This window comes from Cnephaeus nilssonii (genome assembly GCF_951640355.1).
Source record: "Cnephaeus nilssonii genome assembly, chromosome: 8".
NCBI classification, from domain to species: domain Eukaryota; kingdom Metazoa; phylum Chordata; class Mammalia; order Chiroptera; family Vespertilionidae; genus Cnephaeus; species Cnephaeus nilssonii.
Window position 1 is genome coordinate 43,502,848 of NC_137079.1, and position 21,230 is coordinate 43,524,077.

At 46.8% G+C, this 21,230-nt stretch overlaps 1 protein-coding gene across 3 annotated transcripts in view; it reads left to right on the top strand.

Moving 5' to 3' along the window:
* Positions 1–21,230, top strand: part of ABCC4 (ATP binding cassette subfamily C member 4 (PEL blood group)) — a 229,762-nt gene that overhangs the window by 34,346 nt on the left and 174,186 nt on the right. For all 3 annotated transcript variants that reach the window (XM_079778944.1, XM_079778943.1, XM_079778945.1), the window contains exons 2-3: positions 5,476–5,586; positions 6,121–6,241. In XM_079778944.1, coding sequence (XP_079635070.1) covers positions 5,476–5,586; positions 6,121–6,241 — 232 coding nt within the window. The remainder of the gene's footprint in view (positions 1–5,475; positions 5,587–6,120; positions 6,242–21,230) is intronic.

The following is a 21,230-nucleotide window of genomic DNA, read 5'->3' on the forward strand; positions in this document are numbered from 1 at the left end:
CCAAGATGCCCTTTAGTTGGGGAATGGATAAATAAACTGTAGTCCATCCAGTTAATGGAATATTATTCAACACTAAAAGGAAATGAGCTCTCAAGCTATGGAAAGATATGAAGGAAGCTTAAGTGTGTATTAAGTGAAAGAAACAAGTCTGAAAAGGCTAAATATTTACTGTGTGATGCCATTACATTTTGGAAAAGGCAAAACCATGGAGACAGTAAAAGGATGGGTGGTTGCCAGGGGTTGGGAGGAGGGAAGGATGAATAGGTGGAGCACAGGACTTTTAGGGCAGTGAAACTCTTCTGTATCATACAGTAATGGTGGATACATGTGATTACACATCTGTCAAAACCCATAGGATTTTTGGATTTTGACAGATGTATAATGAATGACCCTTACTGTGAACGTGTCGATATAGGTTAATCCATTATAACAACTGTACCACTCTGGTGGGAGATTTTGATAATGTGGGAGGTTGTGGGAGAGTGGGGTGATTCAGAACTCTGTACTTACTGCTCACTTTTGCTGTGAGCCTGCAACTGCTGCAAAAAAATAAAGTGTAAATTAAAAATAAAAAAGAATGAAGGCTTTCTAGGTTGGGGGGATGGAGGTAGGAGTGTCAGTGTGTGCTCAGGGGATAAGTGGGCAACAGGTCTGGCTGTGAGAAGGCGTTCCTGTTCGGACAGTGGGATGTGTGGCTGGAAAGCAGTCGGGCGCTACTGCAAATTGGCAGACACACACCAGCTTGTGCTGAGGCGGGGCTTTGCCAGCGGCAGGAGGTGATGTATCTCTTACATTAACCTGACTGCCCAGATGTTTATCTCCCAGGGACTCAAACTGAGCAGCCTGTGAAAGCATTATGACAACTGACTAAACTACGCAGATCAGTGCTTTAGCCTTGAGTAGGTATCCTTTTAATTAAGACAGTGAATTGCATGTCCACATGCATGGGATTAAGTAAATTCTTTGACCCAAGTAAAGTGTTTTCTGATGCCCTGATCCCCATGAGTGATATTGAAGGCTTACGCTGTTAGTCAGTAATACCCTCCACGTCCCTCCTTACTCTCTTGAGTTTGGAAGCAAGATCTATGTAATCCCTTATAGAGGATGAGGCTTAATAGTTTAGAAGAAGGTGTTTGGTTGGCATAGGAGCTGTTGACCGTATTTTCAGAGAAGAGCCAGCCAGCACTTAGGCACTCACAGCCTCAGAAGGGATCTTGCCAATGAGTCCTTACCCTCGTGGTGGTCACTTGGGCTGTGCTAACGACACTAGGGTATCAACCTGCCGGTTGTAAGATCCCTCACTTGTGAGTTTCAGTCAAAAGTGCTTTAATCCCTCACAGCCACGGGCAGGAGAACTAGTGTCTTACTCATGACCCATTTTGTTCCTAAGGTTACTGAATTGTGTGCAAGTGTGTGTGTGTGTGTGTGTGTGTGTGTGTGTGTGTGTGTTAAAGAAGGACTTAGGACAGTTATCCACTCACAGAAGTAGTAGATTCTGGGTGTTGGTTGTAGTGTGGGAAAAGTTCTTGTGAAGCTGTGCGGTGATAAGACAAGAGACACTAGGAAGCCGTCAAGGCAGGGGTTAGCCGTGGGAGACAAGGGAAAAAGAAGGCCAGGGATGGACAGGGGTTTCTGCAGTGCCCACAGCCTGGGAGGACCCATGTGGCCTGGGGCAGAGGGAGTGCAGGGACCTGGGGAACATTGGGGAGGACCGGGGACCCAGCCTGCACCGCCGCCTGGCTTCTCTTGACCCGGAAAGAACAGGTGGGAGATGAAGGGGGAAAGGCTATAGAAATGAATTTTGAGCAAGTTTTAGGAAAGGCGGAAAGCCGCAGAGGAATGAGGAAAGGCGATTTTAGCTTGAGAGTTGCCGCTGCATTTAATTTGATTTGGCTGTGGGCCACTCCAGGAATGCTGGGGAGGTGACCTATTTTGAGACAGCTTACCTGAGGTGTGGGCGTTCCAGTCTCACCCTGGATGGATTCCAATGACATCTTGCCAAGACAAACCAGGCACACTGTCTTTTATCACAGAGCTTCTAAGTAGTTTGACAGTAGTCATTGCTCTGAAGGAGTTACAGTCCTGGTGAGATAGGAGGGAAATGCTGCTACTCCATCAAGTGTTGTGGACGAAGAGTGGATGGAGAGAGGATCGCTGTGGAGAGAAGGACCCCTGGGGCAGAGCTGGGTGGGGGATGGCCCCTTTGGCAGTGGTCTGGAATTGTTGAGTAAACTCCCTCTGGCATGCATTGGAATCAAGGTGTCAGCTGACCACATCTAATTCCTTACTTAGATGGTGACAGATAATTTAGGCTCCTACAAAGTAGGCTTCCAGCAGATGGAAATGAAAACCTTCAGCCCTTGCTGGCACCCGTAGGGCTCAGCTGGCTTTCTGAGATTTGAGCAATGAAGGAATTGGGAGGGTCCTTAAGTCAAAAGCCACCATTAAAGAAATACGTTTGAGTAATTTCATCTATCTGAGTTATTAGGCTTTCTAATGGGGTCCAAATGTGATTACTTAAGAGTTCGATCCTGGTAATGGCTGATATTTGGTGGGATTTTCCAAGTTTTTAAAGCAGCTCCAGTTGATCTCTCAGTGGCCGAGGGAGGTGTATGTCCAGGGGTCCTTCCCATTTGCTGGAGGCCAATACTAATAAATTATAAGGCTACCTTAAGGTCACACACACCGGAAGTGGCAAAGTCCTAGACTCTTAACAGCAGGATTTCCACCTCAAGCTGTATTTTGTTTTTACTCATTAAAATTAAAAAAAAAGAATTTGTGAAAATGCACATAACATAGAATTTATCATCTTAGCCACTGAAGTGTACAGTTCAGTAGTGTTTAAGTACATCCACATTATTGTACAACCAATCTCCACAGTTCTTTTCATCTTGCATCAGTATTTTATTAAACAGTGACTCCTCACTTCCTTTCCTTCCTTCCTGGTAACTCTCCTACTTTCTGTCTCTCTGAATCTGACTACTCCAAGTACCTCATGTAAGTGGAGTCCTACAGTGGCGGTCCTGTTGTGTCTGCGCCCTTTTACCTTCCTGCCAGCATTGTGCAAGGCTTCCAGTTTCTCCACATCCTTGCCTACACTTTTCCACTCTAATGTGTGAGAGGTGGTATCTCACTGTGGTTTTGATCTGCATTTCCCTGATGATTAGTGATGCTGAGCATCTTCTCCCGGACAAGCAGAATTTTAAAGAGGGCCTTTCAGGACCAGCTGTCATCATCTGGGTCAATTCCAGTGCTAACTGCCTGAGCATGTGCGGAAGGGCACAACTGTAGAAGAAATGGAATGGCCCAGCACATTTCAAGCCTGTTTAGTGGTAAAGCTCACAGATTTATACGTTTGCTTTGGAAGGAAATTGAAACCTAGAGATGTGAAATGACTGGCAAAAAGTCATGGAGGTCCAAAATCGACCGCGTAGAAGTGAAGGCGGGGGAGAGGGAGACAGAAGAGGCTCTGGGATCTCTAGGGTTCTCAGTCTCATTGCTGGGACTAGAACCCACTCTTCCGATTCCTAGTCCAGGGCTAGCAAAATCTGGAGCTCAGTTTCTCTTCCTGCTTCCTTAGTGATTCATAGCTGTTCATTCATTCATCAGCAGTTCCTGAGCACCTGCTCTGCCCCAGTGCTGTGCTGGGGACAAAGCAGTAAAGGAGGCAAACATGATCTCTGCTTCCATGGTTGTTGTCTGGCTTCGGAAGTTTCCTTACCCTGGCAAAATCAGTAAAATGCTGCTAGTCTTTGAGCTAGCTTTGCATATTAATTATTACCACTTAAATAATGCATAATGGATAATGGCAGTTTATTTGAATAGGGTTTTTCTTGGGTCCTCTATAAAGTTATTGTTTTTTCCTTTTATAATTAAAATAATTTGAAATTATGTGAATATTCTCTTCCACATCAAACTTTCATTGGTTTTAACTCCCATTGATCATTTCTTTTCTTTCTTTTTTTTTTTTTTGTTAATCCTCACCTAAGGATATTTTTTCCATTAATTTTTAGAGAGGGTGGAAGGGAGAGGGAGAGACAGAGAGAAATATCGATGTGAGAGAGACACATCGATTGGTTGCCTCCTGCACGCACTCCCACCAGGGCCGAGGAACCTGCAACCAAGGTATGTGCCCTTGACAAGGAACCGAACCCAGGACTCTTCATTCCAAGGGCCAACACTCTAACCACTGAGCAAAACGGGCTGGGGCTCCCATTGATCATTTCTAAATCCATTGTTCCTTCAACATTTATTTGCATTTGAGAATGCAAGCACTTTCCCTTCTCTCCCATTTACAGAAAGTAAGGATTGGGGGACTCTTGTTATTTAAAGGGTTATGATCCATTGCCATTTATTCATCGTGATGCTCAGCGTATCCCAGACTTGCCTAGTGAGAGCCCTTCAGGCTGGCTCCTCTGTCCTTTGGACATATCCTCATGATTTCGGCGCTTTTCCTTATGTTATGGTGTAAGGTGTTTCAGGCCCCTCTTGTGCTTTCTCTGCCTGTTTTGTGCTGGTCTGATCACTGGGTAGTGATGCCGTTGCTAGGAATGCTTGGGGCGCTCCTCACAGACATTTCCCCGTAGGGGCCAGTGTTGTAGCTGGACCAGCCCTTGTGGTTCTTAAGGTTGCCAGCTGCACCTCCACAGTGATCATCAGGGAGCTTGGAAAAAAGATTAGGTGTTTACTCACAAGTCCTGCCTGGGGCTACGCAGCAAGGTCTTGGGGTTGGCAGAGTAGACAGAGAGAGAGAGAGAGAGGAAAAAAAAAAAGGGAGAGAGAGGGAGACAGAAAGAGGAGTCATGAGTGTGAGCCTGGGGTTCTGCCTTTATTGGGATTGAAGGTGGGGTGCCTAGTGTGTTGTGGGTTCGCTCTTGATCAATTTAAAACATAAGAGCGGAAAATTAAAGTGCAGGAAGGGAAAAGCAAGTCGACAGTGAAAGGATCACTTATCTAGGTCAAGCAGAGTTTTCTGAACAAGACAAAGGGAAGTTCATGGGTGGGTGGCCTGGGTTTTTATAGTCACGTAGCTGGCCATGTGTTTGAGTTGATTGTCTTTGAAGTGGATGCCTCAGCAATCAAAAGCTTATACCGCAATAATAATAAAAAAAGCTGATTGTGATGTGCTTACACTACACTGGCCCAGCCTTGGAGCCAGTCATTTCTTTAAGGAGCCTTGGTTTCTTTATGGCAGGAAAGGTATTAAAACACCGAGACCTGGGCGCCTGCCCGGAGTGTGCTTTGACATTGATGCGTCATTGTTCCCAGGCCCTCGCGGCAGACAGAGCCAGGGGGTTTGTGGGTGTGTAAGCACATATCTGAGATATCTCACCCTGCCCGCCCCCCCCCCCCATGTCTGTGTATTTAAAATGTAGACTTTTTAAAAACAAAACTTATGCATGTAGGATTCTGATTAGACACAGATGTGTATTTTTGGGTAGATGTTATTCATTTTTTCTCTCCATTTTTTAACAGGTGGCTAAACCCCTTGTTTAAAATCGGTCACAAACGGAGATTAGAAGAAGATGATATGTATTCAGTGCTTCCGAAAGACCGCTCAAAGGAACTTGGGGATGAGCTGCAAAGGTAAGCCACAGGCAGGGAGGGGAAGGGTGTGGAAGGAGAGCCTCTAGGCTCTAATGGTTTGGAAGGGGTATTGCCTTCCTTTGGGTCCTTCTGGAGATCGGGCACACTGCCCTCCCTTCCCCTCAGGCTGCCCCTGGGCTTACCCTGCTTTGGCAGGTGGGTGAAACTGGAGTTGCCTGTGCATGTGTGGAAGTGGAGAGAGCCCCCAGCCAAAGCCCTGAATGCCAAGAACTGTCTGGGGAGGAGGTATCCCTGCAGGAGGTTGTCTGGACTCCTGTCTGCCCTCTTGGGCTGCTCAAGGTGCTGAATGTCCTGCAGAACGGGCAGGAACTTGTTTCTTGAGACTGGGACTGTTTTCCTGGTGCCTCAGATACTGCACCCCGAATTTTGGGAGGCCTGCAGACAGTTAGCCAGCATCTATTGGACAGGGGTGAAGTGCCCAGCAATAGACACTTACCTTTCATTCTGTTACCTCCCTGGCTTGCCCTACGGCAGGGCATGCTGCTCTTCACCGTGCTGTGGTTCTCATCGCAGGTACTGGGAAGAAGAACTTTCGAGAGCCCAGAAGGTCCCACGGGAGCCATCTTTAACAAAAGCAATCATCAGGTGTTACTGGAAATCCTATGCAGTTTTGGGATTTTTTACGTTACTTGAGGTAAAAGCTTTTATTGCAGCGAACTGTTTTTCGGGACCATTGGGGAGAGAGGCAAGAAGTTTAAGTGGATAAAAGATGTCTAGGAAACACAATATCGTTAGACTGAGCAATTACTTAAATGACTGGACCTGGGAGGAGAGGGTCACTATTTTTCTGTAAATTAGAGTATTGTGGAAGGGCAGTCCTGAAAAGAGAAGACATTTCATACCATGTTAGGACACTGTTGGTGCTCAGTAAATGTTATAAACACCGAGTGATTCTTGACCAGAAGAAGATCCCACAACCTCCAGGAATATGTTTGGAGGAAGTCAATTTGGACCAGCACCCAGAATCATGAGGCATTTTACAGGCGCTCTACAAATAATTGTTAACTTGACCAGGCCAGATCTGATAAACATTCTTCCAAACAGGTATTGTCACCTTCCAGGGAAATAGAATCCGGGCCCTGCATCTGGGCTGGAGCTGGTCAGAGCTCCCAGGAGCAGACATGCCTCCAGGCTGCCACCCTTGCAGTGGGCCCGGGTACAACAAAGCAATGCTTTCTGGTTGGAGAAGCTCTGGCTTCATTATGAATTCTGGAGAATTTGTGCATCACCCATTCTGGTTTCTTATTCCTGGTTGTTGGGGCTGATTGCTGGTTGGCAAGTAGTCTTGGTAGCTTGGCATTTCAGAGAGTGTAGGAGGGGATATGCTCCGGAGAACCAAAGGCAGAAATCCATGATGTCAGTGACCTCCATTGCCCCGAAGGGCCTCCAGTAAGACATTGTCTACCTGGGGGCACAGTGCCAGCAAGCCTACCTGTCCTGGGTAGGTATGTTGAAAATCTGCCTGCATAGCTCATGCTCTCGTGGTGCCTTAGTACTGCCTTAGGGACTTGGTGGCCCTGCGTGTGCCTGAGATGAGTAGAGACAGAAGTTGCACTTGCTATGAAAGGGTTGTTTCAGCTGCAGGAGGGCAGTGAGTGGTCGTAAGTGCATTTTGTTGGGGGTGAGATGGGTGGGTCGGTTGATTTGATGTGGGAGGCGTAGCTCCTGTTTAAAAGGTTCTGTTGTAGGGAAGGGCACGGCGGGCATCGGGTGGCTAGGTAGGTGAACGCTCCCCTACACAATTGGGGAAAACCAGGGACTCTGTCAGCTAACAGGAACAGGTGACTGGGTGGTCCTGGGAAACTGAAGTTGTTGTTGATGACAGATGTGGGTTGGCCAGTGTGCCAGAGGTTGGGGACAGGTGTATGGGGCAGAGTGCCTCCTTTGAGAGGGCACCAACCACTATGCGGATACCGCTGTGGCCTTGTGAAGGGCAGGGTGGAGATGCAGACCAGTGGGACTAACTGGGGGTATTAGAGGGTGCAAGAGCCCCTTGGGCTGGCCAGCCTGTCTTTGACCTGTGCACAGGTGTACCAGGGATGGTGTTTCTACATTGTTACCATAAGTCTCAGTTTGAAATAAGCAGGTGCGAAGCTCGTGTCGCTGTGGCCTGTGTATGCAGCCTTTCCTGACCAAATGTGACTGCTGACCTCCCAAAGCAGAGCTCTCATGAATTCTGCTTGCCAGGAGTCCTCAGAGCCTCGGATATGCCTGTGGCCCACACCACGTGTCTGGTTGCGGGTGGATGGACTGAGTGGCCTCGGGCTAGTTTGGGATAGTATGCTGAAGCAGGCTCCCTCTGCTGCCCCCGGCTCTCTAGCTTCCCTTTGCTACCAGGTGCTGGAGAAGCTTTGTGTCTTTACTGGGCAGAATTTGGGAGAAGTAGACACAGAGGTAGAGCTGCAGAAGCTAAGGTTCCTCTTGAGAGAGAGAGGGTAGGCGCCACTGTGGTGCTGGGATTTTTGCCCCACTAATACTCAACTCTTGGGAGATCCAGGACGCTTAGGATTGGGGGGCTGAACACAGGTGCAGCAGCCAGGTACTCTTTACCCAGTAGAGACCCAAAGCTCATTCTCAGATGGGATCTAGTCACCATCTGGGGCTTAGAGACCGCATCCTAAGGAGCCAGCTACCCAGGACAATGAGCTCAGCTAAAACCCAGCAACTGGGGCCGCCCTTGGAGACCTGCTTGTCTTCAGCGTCTCCAGCACCTGGTACCTGGCCAACATGGGGCTCATACTCAGTAGTATTAGTATTAATATTAGTATGAGTAGCAGCAGGAATAGTACTATACTCCTCAGTAGTAATAGCAGCAGCAGTGGTTTGTATTGAGTGGTAATAGCAGTACCAGTAGTGGTTTCAGCAGGGCTTACTCGGTGGTGATGGCAGCAGCAGTATTATTAGTGTAGTAGTAACACTAAACACTAAGCTCCTATGAGCACCTTGTATGTAATATTACATTTATTCCTTTGGCCAGCTCTAAACAAGGTGGAAAGTATCCTTATAACCCCATTTTAGAAAGGAGGACACACAGTGCCAAGTAGGTACACATTGTGCCGAGGGTCACTCAAAGCATGAAGGACAGAGCCGCGACCCTGTCTTGGGCTCTGTGACTTAGAGCCTGACCATGTCTAGGACTGGTAGCTTGTCCTGTCTTCAGACATGTGCATCTTGGACTTGGCCTAGCTATGATAAGTAAGATGCTAAAAACTCCCTGGAGCCCGGCCGGTTTGGTTCAATGGTTGAACCAGGAGGTCATGGTTTGATTCCCAGGTTGCCGGCTCCATCCCCAGTAGCAGATGTGCAGGAGGTGCAATCAGTGATTCTCTCTCATCATTGATGTTTCTGTCTCTCTCCCCCTCTCCCTTCCTCTCTGAAATCAATAATATATACAGATTTATATATATCTGTATATATAAAAGCCAAGCGACTGGAAGGACCGGTTGATATGACATGTACTGCGGCTGGCCAACCTCCTGCGGCCCCTCCCCCTGGCCAGGCAACCTCCTGCCGCCCCTCCCTCCCAGCCGGCCAACCTCCCGTGGCCTCTCCCCCTGGCCGGCAGGCCGGCCCTGATAGACCTCAATTGCCTGCCAGGCCAAGGGACCCCACCTGTGCACGAATTTGTGTACTGGGGCTCTAGTCCTATACACTTAGTGGCCAGATTATTATGATCTCTGAATGCATAATAATCTGGCCACTCAGTGTATACCCTATATATGCAAATTGTCCCCTCGACCAGGAGTTCGACCAGCAGGCAGGCTGGCCAACCGCCCATGTCCCCTCCCCCTGGCCAGGCTGGCCGGACCTCACCCATGCACGAATTCATGCACCGGGCCTCTAATATATATATATATATATACACACACACGTGTGTGTGTGTGTGTGTGTGTGTGTGTGTGTGTGTGTGTATAGATAGATAGATATTTTTTTTACACACACACACACATACATACACATACACGCACACATACACACTGAGTGGCCAGATTATTATATGTTCAGAGATCATAATAATCTGGCCACTCAGTGTATAATAAAGAGGTAATATGAAAATTGACTGTCATGCCCTCACAAGATGGCTGCCTACAACCAGGCCAGGGGAGGGGGGAAGGGGGGTTAGTGAGGGACGACCAAACGACTGAACAGCAGGCTGCATGGGGCGACCAGGCCGGCGGGGGGGTTAGTGAGGGACAACCAAATGACTGAACAGCAGGCTGCGTGGGGTGACCAGACTGGCAGGGTGGGCAGTTGGGGGTGACCAAGCCAGCAGGGAGGGTGCAGTTGGGGGTGACCAGGCTGGCAGAGGAGGGGGGGGAGTTGGGGGAGATTGAGCTGTTGGGAGGCAGGCAGCGAGGGGCTACCAGGCCAGCAGGAGGTGGGCAGTTGGGGTGACCAGGTCGGCAGGGTGGGCAGTTAGGGGTGATCAGGCTGGCGGGGGGAGGGGGGGCAGTTAGGGGCAACCAGACAGGCAGGCAGGTGAGCGATTAGGAGCCAGTGGTCCAGGATTGTGAGAAGCGACTGTCGGTTTCAGACATCCCTCAAGGGGTCCCGGATTGGAAAGGGTGCAGGCTGGGCCCTCCTCACCCCACCCCTGTGCACAAATTTCATGCACCGGGCCTCTAGTATATAAATAAAAGAAAAGCTTTATATGCTAAAGTGGTGCTCTGCAAACCCTAACAGGCATACAGAACAAAATAAAACAAAAGAAACTCCCTGGAGCAGTAAGTCAGACTGAGGGTTGTAAATTGGGGTGGCCAGGTCCCCTGGGTGCTGGAAGTGGCTAGGGTGTTGACGCCAGCAGCAGCACCATGGTGCACTCAGATGGACCAGGGCCTTGTAGAAAGCCACCTTCCACTCATTACCATCCCCAAGTGGGTGTAGTTGTGGCTGCGGCCCTGGTGACCTACCAGGTGTACCAATTAATAATGTGGATTCTTTTCAATAGATGTAGTTACACATGTGTTGATATATATGCGATTTGATATGTATGTTATTTTGTTGTATTGACAGCAAGCTTCAAAACTTCATATGTCAAATATGCTGAAGGTGTTAACATATATATTTTTATGCTTAAAAATACCGAATTTTGTGCCAAAAAAGAGCATTTTCGGGAAGTTTTAATTCATTACTTTATTTTGAAGAAAAGTGCTGCTGAAAGTTATTGTATACTTCAGGAAGCTTATGGTGATCATGCTCCATCTCAAGATACTTGTGAATGCTGGTTTAAATGCTTTAAAAGGGAGGATTTCAATGTGAAAGACAAAAAACGTCCAGGCCAACCAAAAAAGTTTGAAGACCAACAGTTACAAGCATTATTGGATGAAGATGCGTGTCAAACTCAAAAACAACTTGCAGAAAGATTAAATGTTACTCAGCAAACAATTTCCGATCATTTACAAGCAATGGGAAAGATTTTAAAGGAAGGAAAATGGGTGCCACATCAACTGAACGAAAGACAAATGGAAAACGAAAAAGTCATCAGTGAAATGTTGCTTCAATGGCACGAAAGAAAGTCTTTTTTGCATCGAATTGTGACTGGCGATGAAAAGTGGATTTATTTTGAAAATCCCAAATGCACAAAATCATGGGTTGATCCAGGTCAACCATCAACATCGGCTGCAAGGCCAAATCGCTTGGGAAAGAAGGCAATGCTCTGCGTTTGGTGGGATCAGGAAGATGTGGTGTATTATGAGCTTCTAAAACCAGGCGAAACCGTTAATTCTGATCGCTACCGACAACAAATAATCAATTTGAACCATGCTTTGATCGTGAAATGACCAGAATGGGCCAGAAGACACAGCAAAATAATTTTGCTTCATGATGACGCACCATCACACACTTCAAAACCAGTTAAAGACATGTTAAAAGGTCTTGCCTGGGAAGTATTAACCCACCCGCCGTATTCACCAGACCTTGCTCCTTCAGATTACCACTTGTTCAGATGGCACACGCACTTTCTGAGCAGCACTTCAAAACATACGAAGAAGTGGAAAATTGGGTCTCTAAATGGTTTGCCTCAAAACAAGAAAAGTTCTGTTGGGACGGTATCCACAAATTACCTGAAAGATGGGGGAAATGTGTAGCTAGTGATGGACATTACTTTGAATAAAGCACTTTTTGATGTTTCTCTGGAAATTATCGTGTTTTCTTTGATGACAAAATCCGCATTATTTACTGGTACACCTGGTAAGTTCTCAAACATTCATTCACACTCCTAAGGCTCCATTCCAGGTCGGCTCCTTGAGATGGACCCGGGACGTAGCGGTCTTGGATGGGACTCAGATTGTGATTTCTCAGATTACTCGGCAACAGCACTTGGTTGTCTGCTGAGAGCTGGTGAATCTAGGATTGCATGTGCATGTGCTCAGCAAGGGTGGGAATCCCAGGTCAGTCACTAGTGTGTGTGTGTGGGGGGGCAGTTCTGTCCCGATGTCTGAACACACTTTCACATTGCGGGGTGTGCACCGGGCCTGGGGTGTTAATGGTGACAGCTGGATGGAACCAGGCAGTGCTGGTAGCAGACAAATCAGAGGTGAAGTGGTATTGGGCTTTCTTCCAGGAGTGCGCTTGCTTGTTCATGCTGCGTTCAGGTGGTTTATGGTATAAAATTAGACAGTGGCCTAGATTCCCTAGATGAGCATGATGACTAGCATATGATGTTCATTTTAACTGTGTGTTTAAGATAATAACTGGCCGAACTCTTAGTTGTGATGCAGTGAAGTTCAGGGACCACTAAGGGTCATTAGAGCTCAGCTAGAAGCAAACCTTGAATTTTTTTGTTTCTGGCAGCCAAAAGAAGCCCGGAATCCAACACAAATACTCTTGTTTTCCTAGACTTGCTTGTTGACACTCTTGTGTTTTGGAGATGTTGGAAATGATTTCTTAGGATGAAACTAGTAAGGATCCTTTTATATTTCAAAAATCATTTTCAAGTGCTGTTTTGGGTTTTCAGTGATTAAAACTAGTTACTGAGTTAGCTGGGATGAATGTTAGTTTAATGATTGAAGCAGCTTCTCATTTTGTGGTCTGATGTCTATGCTCCTTGTTGGTCTTTGCATTTTAGATAGTGGAAGATCTAAACTCAACCTGGGGTTTTCTAAAAAGCTCAAGGCCTGAGAATGATCATAGCGTGGGCAGGGCCTTCTCTGGGCACTGCTGGCAGCAGCCAGGGGAAGAGGCTAAGTGACGCAAGGCTTTTCAGGTTGGGATTTCAAAGTAGTGAAAACCTCTGTCCTACAAGAATTGAGGAATGACTGTATGCTCGGAGAAACAGGTCGCAGGCTGATGATGAACGCGGTATTCTTAACAGGCCAGCGCTAATTAGAAGGGAGCAGCCAGTGAGTTCCCAGCACTCCTGGCCCCTGTGTGGGACTGCAGTGGGGACGGAGCAAGTCTCTTTCCATCTAGAGCCCTCAGGGTAGAGGGGAGGAGCCTTTAGCCTTTTCTAGGGCCAAACCTTGGGGAAGGCCACCTCCCCAGTCCTGGGGCCTTTTCTTGGTGAGATGAGGTCTCTGCCTGCCGGTATGTGACGTGGCCTCAAAGAGCCGCTGTGGGTTCTGAGAGGGGAGGCGTGGGCTATTCCATGACCTTTGGAAATGGACCCAGGCAACTGCTGGCCTTTGCCTGAGGCCACTGTAGCAGATTGTCTTTGGCCCAGGTGGAGGCTGTAGGAAGGCAAACATTTTGTGTTGAAACTAAGCAACTGGACAAGAAATAAACAGACAGACAAAACTCTGAGTAGAATTTATGCCTCGACTTAGGGCTGATTCTCTGAGAGCGGTATTGGGCTTTTTTTGTATTTCCCAGATCTTTCTTCCACGTGTCCCTCGCCTCCGCCCAAGCCGGGTGAAGAAATTGCTAAAATAATTGTGGGCCGGGAGCAACCACTGAGAGCTACACAGCAAAGGAGAGATGGAGGGAGCATCCAAGAAAGCTAACAGGAGACCTTCTGAGCAGACCTGCTGTGTACACCCTGCTAGTTCCAGGCACATAGCACTGGCGTGGCAATATCCATAGTAACGATCCTGAGTCGTCAACAAGGGAATGCTTCTCAATCCATTTTAAAAAGTCAGGGAAGAAGCCCTGCAGGTGTAGCTCAGTGGTTGAGCATTGACCTATGAACCAGGAGGTCATAGTTCGATTCCCAGTCAGGGCACATGCCTAGGTTTCCAGCTCTATCCCCAGTAGGAGACGTGCAAGAGGCAGCTGATCAATGATTCTCATTACTGATGTGTCTATCTCTCCCTTCCTCTCTCTGAAATCAATAAAAGATATTAAAAAAAGAAGTCATGGAAGTAAGTGACTTATTTTCAAAGGATTGCATTCAAAATGGTTAAAATAAAAATCTGCCCAGAAGTGAAACTTTCAATTTCTGTCTAGGAAAATTGGCTCTTAGGAATGATTTCAGTTAAGATTTCTCATTCTCCTATGATTGCCTGTGAACAGCAGTGTGTTTTCCAAGCCCTTTGTGAAACCAGCCTCTGCCAGTCTTTGCTGCCAAGCATGGAGTAGGTCCCGTCCCAGGACTTGTGTGTATGAACGTGGTCATGCTTACACTTATTCCCATGCTGGGTTCCGAGTACATTTCACTGTCTTAGCTCCTGTAGTTGTTCCAGGATTTCTCTAAGGTAGACAAGGCAGGTATTTCCACTGATGAGGGCATGGAGGGCATGTGATGGCTTAGAGTCCTGTGATTTGCAAGTAGCCAATTTGGTCTTTGAAGCAAATGTTCTAATTCCTAGGCCAGTGCCCTTTGCATTCTGTCCTGATGCTTTCTTTCCTGCCACACCCCCTCCCACGGGTCAGAGAGCCAAGAGTAGGTGTGTGTTTTTCTGACAACAGCTGTGTGCTCCTCTGTCAGCTGCTTCATACAGTGTGTTTTTCCCCCTTGTAAGTTTGTAAGGACATTCAAAAATCCATACTAATAAAAGGGTAATATGCTAATTAGACTGGGAGACCTTCCGGGAGACCTTCTGGATGTCCTTCCGGACAAAGCCATGGAGGCGGGGCTGAAGCAGAGGTGGTTAGGGTCGATCAGGCCGGCAGGGGAGGAAGTTGTGGTTGAGCAGACCGGCAGGGGGGGCAGTTGGGGACGAGCAGGCAGGCAGGCAGGTGAGTAGTTAGGAGCCAGCAGTCCCTGATTGTGAGAGGGATGTCTGACTGCAGGTTCCTAAACCTGCAGTCGGACATCCCCCGAGGGGTCCCAGATTGGACAGGGTGCAGGCTGGGCTGAGGGACACCTCCCCATGTGCACGAATTTCGTGCACTGGGCCACTAGTAGAAAAATAGGATAGGACTGACATGGGAGAAGCTCAGAAAACAAACTAGGAGCTACCCTTCTGTAAGGGACATTTACATTTATAAAGGAAATCTCCATTTGATGGCTCTAAATCACTAGAAAATCTTAGTGAGGAAGTCTAAGAAGAAAAAGCTGTACAACAAACTCAACTCTATCCTTATTTTACCATGCTTTTCCTATTAACCCCTCATAACTTCTCTCTTCATTCTTTTGTCTTTACCTGAAGATAATATTTAAGGTAGTGACTTGGAATTACTTAGTTTTTCTGGACATCTCCCATGTATACAGGATATGTGCATATTAATGAACTTCTATTAGTTTTTCTCTTGTGATTTTATCTTTTATTACAAGGGGTCTCCACCAAGAACTCAGAAGGGTAGAGGGGAAATTCCTTTCTTTCCCTATAGGATAATAAGCCCTATGTAACCCTAAGCCAGCTTTAGTAGTTATCAACTCATGACCAGTCTTGATTCATCTGAACCCCTACTCATTTAACTTCCCAAGATTATTTTGAAGCATTTCCAAGACATCACATCATTTTATCTATAAATATTATTTTTTTGTTAATTGGGATATTTTTTCCATTGCTTTTCAGAGAGAGAGAGTGGAAGTGAGGGAGGGAGGAGAAGAAAAGAGAAAAGGAGCGAGAAGGGGAGAAGGGATAGAGGAGGGAGACACACACCAATGTAAGACACATGGACTGGTTGTCTCCTTCATGCACCCCACCGTGGATGGGCAGTGAACCTGTAACCCAGGTTTGTGCCCTTGACTGGGAATTGAACCTGAGATCCATCTGTCCGAGGGCTAACTCTCTAATCACTGAGCAACTCCAGCTAGGAGTTCCAATAAATATTTTAGAATGTGTCTTTAAAAGATGTAGAATCTTGCCCGGCTGGTGTGGATCAGTGGTTGAGCGTCAACCTATGAATCAGGAGCTCACAGTTCAATTCCCTGTAAGGGCACTTGCCTGGGTTGCAGGCTTGATCCTCAGTAGGGGGCATGCAAGAGATAGCCAATCAATGATTCTCATCATTAACATTCCTATCTCTCTCTCTCTCCCCCACTCCCTTCCTCTCTGAAATCAATAAAAATATAATTAAAAAAGAAAAGATGTGGAATCTCCCCCTTATATAATCCTAATATGATTATTATATATAATACTTTAGTATCATTAATATCTAGACAGCATTCATATTTCTTTGTCTTCATTTCTTGTAGTTTGATGGCATATCCAAATAAGGTGCATTTAGTTGATGTAAGTCGTATGTGTTAAGGAATATGAGATGTCCTCATCTCCCCTGGTTACTAGTGGGGGTGGACTTCTTGGGATATTCTGAGGAAAAGAAATTTCTGAGACTCCGATAGGAGGATGCAATATTGTAGAAAGCTTTATTTTCATGAAATTAAATCTCTTAAGTTTCCAAAGTCCCATTTCCCTTTGTCCTGCCATAAAAGAAGTTTAGCTGTGGCTTCAGTAGAGCTAAAATCAGAGTCAGTGTCAAGTGTTTGCATTCCATATTGCCACACTCCAGTTCAGAATCAGGCTAGCTCAGTTTATGTTTCCCCAAGCAGTTCATTAGTCCATTGTGTGTGGGATCCGCAGGGCCACATGGCTATGAAAGAAACACAAGCAGGCGCAAAACGAGAGCCCCACGAGCTAGTTGCCGAGAGCACAAGAGATTATGTATTCCCAAATTATCGTGTGATTACAATGGCAACGCCCATTCTGGCCAATAATCTTTGTTCCCAGGTGTGACTGACAGACAAGTATCTTCCCTGTGTCAGCCTAACTTTATTGGGCATGTGTCTGTCTTCCCTTGGTTGGATCCCTTCCCCCAGTGTTTTGTAGGGAATAGGCCAGTGATTCCCTGGGGAGTGGAAAGTTGCAGCTTCCTGGTGAAGCTGCCCAAATGATATGCCTATAATGTCTAGCCTTCCTTTACTCCTTTCCTATCCTATATAATAAAGAGGTAATATGCAAATTGACCCTCACACCATCGCACAAGATGGCCACCCCCATGTGGTCAAAGGTGGCCATCCTCATGTGGTCAAAGATGGCTGCCCCCATGTGGTCAAATATGGCCACCACAAGATGGCCAGCAGGGGAGGGCAGTTGGGGGGACCAGGCTTGCAGGGGAGGGTAGTTGGGGGTGACCAGGCCAGCAGGGGAGGACAGATGGGGGTGACCAGGCCTGCAGGGGAGGGCAGTTAGGGTGACCAGGCCGGCAAGGGAGGACAGTTAGGGGTGACCATGCAGGGGGGAAGTTGTGGGGGACTAGGCCAGCAGGGGAGGGCAGTTTGGTGTGACTGGGCTGTCACGGGAGGGCAGTTAGGGGCGACCGGGCCGGCAGGGGAGGGCAGTTGGGGGCGACCGGGCCGGCAGGGGAGGGCAGTTGGGGGCGACCGGGCCGGCAGGGGAGGGCAGTTGGGGTTACCAGGCCAGCAGGGGAGGGCAGTTGGGGGCGATCGGGCCGGCAGGGTAGCAGTTGGGTGTCGATCAGGCTGGCAGGGGAGTGGTTAGGGGGTGATCAGGCTGGCAGGCAGGCGAGCGGTTGGGAGCCAGCAGTTCTGGATTGTGAGAGGAATGTCCGACTGCCGGTTTAGGCCCGATGCCACAGGGGTCCCAGATTGGAGAGGGTGCAGGCTGGGCTGAGGGACACTCCCCCCTCCCCCAGTGCACGAATTTCATGCACCAGGCCTCTAGTTATTAATAACTAGCTAATTACAATGGTATCATGTGGGTTCCTTTTCTGTTTGCCAACTCTTCTCTCTTTTCCTCTCTGCAGTGTATGTATGCATGCATCCTCACTCAAGGAAATGCTTAGAGAGGAGGGGGGAGAGGGAGAGAGAGAGAGAGAGAGAGAGAGAGAGAGAGAGAGAGAGAGAGATCTATTGGTTGCCTTCTATATGTGCTCCGACCAGCAATTGAACCCACAACTTGAGTATGTGCCCTGGTCAGGAATTGAATTGGCAACCTTGTGGTGCACATGATGATGCTCAACCAACTGCGCCAGTCAGGCTGGGCTATTCATTTATCTTTGTTCATTGATAGATTGATAGAAACCAAGTTGTTTGTCTTGCAGAAATTCCTACAGTCTGGATTTAGACTATTGTTTTCCACCCTTACCCCCACTCCTACCACATGTTCTCTTAAGTTGGCTAGATCTAGAAGCTTGATCTGACTCAGCCCACCCACCCCCACCCTCCTCTCTTTGACAGGATTACTTAATAGGTAGGGTTGTGTTACCTCCCTTACGAGGTACATAAGAGGTACATAACATCTGTGTCTTTTGTGTATGTTCATTTTGTGTATGATCATTGCTTAAGATCCATTAACTCTTTAGGGGGTTGCAAAATGGTGATATTCTAATTCTTCCCTTCTTCATTTATTAGCCAAAATATTTTCATAAAGATAAACTTGGCTGTTATCAACACTTTGATTACTCTTGCACAATATATCTAGGTAGGCCAAGGGATATTCTTAATTAAAAAATATTTTTATTGATTTCAGAGAGGAAGGGAGAGGGAGAAAGAGGGTCCTATGTTTCTTGTATACACTCTATCAGTCTTTGCTAGTTTCTGTGCTTTCTGGAGTGACAGGATGTTTTTGGCTCTTCATGTACAGTTTTTGCCCTACCCGGGAATCAGGCATTTTCTAAGCAACCCTGGCTCCTTTTAGTGGGAAATAGTGTTTAGGGACTATAATGTTGGCGCTAGATGTGGTCATTGCTGCTGTGTTGGTTATAATTTCTCAATTTGATTGGACCAAGCTAGAATATGTTCTTTTCAAGGTAAACATATCATGAGTGCTTTTTGGGTATTTATAGTCCAAATCATATTGAGGATGCTAGTGTTTTTACTTAATCTCATTACTCTTACATCTGTATCTCTTACATCTGTATCTCTTTTCTCCCATCATCTATTCTTCTTTCTCCGAGGCCTAATCCCACTTCCCATTGAAAACATAATTATTAATTTGTTTTAACTTACAGTGTCAACACTGTCACCCATAATGTGACTTCTGAAAAAAAAAATTAAGATTCTTTTGCAGTTCATATTGCCCTGTATATCACATAGGGAATGTATTTTCAAATTATTTTGTTTAAAACCACTTTCAGTTATTCTCTTTTTGTGTGGTTCTGCCAACAACTGGATGGTATATATTTAGGTACATTTGCTTTATTTTACTCTGAAATTTTAGGAACTGCTTTTTAAAAATGTGTTTGTTTTACATTGTGGTGTAATGTTTTGTTGGTTCCAAAGTCAAATGAACAGGAGAGGCTGATTTTAAAGAAGGCTGTTATTCTTGTTCCTCCCACTCTATTCCCTCTTTCCTTTTAGAGGTAACTTTAAAAACAAAATACAATTCTTTTTTTTTTGGCCTCCCCCCCCCCCCCCCCCCCCCGCAAAAAGATTTATTGTTTTATTTGGTCCAATGCATAGTAGAGGGCTCCAGGGTGGTTAAAAGAATCGCTAGAGGCCTTGGGGAGAGGCTCAGGCAAAAGCCAGACACTGGGGGGATGCAGAGGGGGCCCCTCAAAGGCCTCTGGACTCCAAAGGCCCCTAGTGAGGCTTTTGAAGAGATACCCGCCCAGTCCAGCCTGGGGGGCCAGCCTGCCTGCAGAGGTTGTTCAGATGGTCGCCCATCTTTGTGATGAGTATCACCGCCTCATCCAGGAAGTGATTCTCCAGGAAGTCACAGAGATGAGGGTCTGCACGGGTAGAACCAGAGGCATGAAGCTCCAAAAGGGCCTGGTTCAAGTTCCTCTCCAAGGCAGTGGCGGCTTCCATGGTGTCCAGAGTTTTGCCTCACTCACCCTGGGAAGACTTCAGTACATCTTAGAAGAGAATGCGGCCACTACGCTGGTTTTGCATCTTTTAAGATTTGCTCAGTGCCAAAGGGTCGCAGGGTCAATTCCCAGTCAAGGGCATGTACCTGTGTTGTGGGTTCACTGTCGGCTCCTGGGTCTGGGCAGTGCGGGAGGCAACCCATCCATGTGTCTCTCTCACATCGATCTCTCTCTCTCTCTCTCTCTTTCTCCATCCCTCCCTCTCCTCTACTCTCTCTCTGAAAAGCAATGGAAGAAATATCCTCGGGTGAGGATTAAGAAAAAAGATCAAGCAAGAGTGGACAGATGAGTGGGAAGGTATGGGCCATGAACTGACTTTCCTCATCCGTGAGCTTATTTGCTTGACTGGATTATTAAATACTGTCTCTCAGCAGAAGATTCCAGGTGCTTAGGGTAACTTTTTGTACTGGGGTTGTTGCATCTATCAGTGTTCTGACTGATGGGTGATAATACTCTTAACATTCTCTTGTAATGATACCCATGTTAGGCTTAAATGGAAGCTGAGTAACAGGCACCACTGACTCTCGGAGACAGTCATAGGTTTTTTAAAGTTTGGGATGGCACGTGTTACCTCTGGGCTTCTGGTGGGTAGCCTCAGGGTTGCGTGCTGCCCTTCGCTCTTCCTGGGTTGGGACTGTCCCATGTGCACAGTTTGCCGTTCTTGCTCCAGCTTTTCATCTCAGTATACTATTATTAAAGTCTGTTTTATGACTCCCTGCGTTAGGGTTCTTTTGTAAATTACTTGTTCCTCTTGGGGTGAATGAAAGGGCGTGCTGGAAAATGTAACAGTGAGTCTTTGTGTTCTTGCGATCTGATCATCTTACTCATAATTCTTCAACTAAACAGTGTTCCCTTACCTCTAAATAGTAGATGGAAACTTCTGTGACCTCTTGGAAGGTGAAGCTCATGACCATGTGTGTGCTTGTGCATACGTAGGACAGGGTGCTGTTTTTTGTTGTTTTTGTAATAATATATTTTTACTGATTTCAGAGAGGAAGGGAGAGGGAGAGAGAGATAGAAACATCAATGATGAGAGAAAATCATTGATCGGCTGCCTCCTGCATGCCCCACACTGGGGATTGAGCCCGCAACCCAGGCATGGACCCTTGACCGGAACCGAACCGGACCCTTCAATCTGCAGCCCGATACTCTATCCACTGAGCCAAACCAGTTAGGGCTGTTGATGGGGTTTTAATGTTATACCCATTTGAGGGACAGGGTCATCTCTCTGTAAATATCCTGATAGGGCACTACTACTTGGCTGAGAAGGAAATGCATGTTCATTTTATTGCATGTCTAGTTCTTTGGATCCTTCCTTTCTGTTGTGCATCGGTCCCTCACCTCAGACAGATAGGAAAGAGCTATCCCAAGCAAACGTGCCCACTGTTTCCATGTCTCTGTTAATAAGGATGGATTGCTTAAAAGGAAATGCTTGTTTCAGAGTTGAGTTCTTGAAAGATTTCCAAATTTTT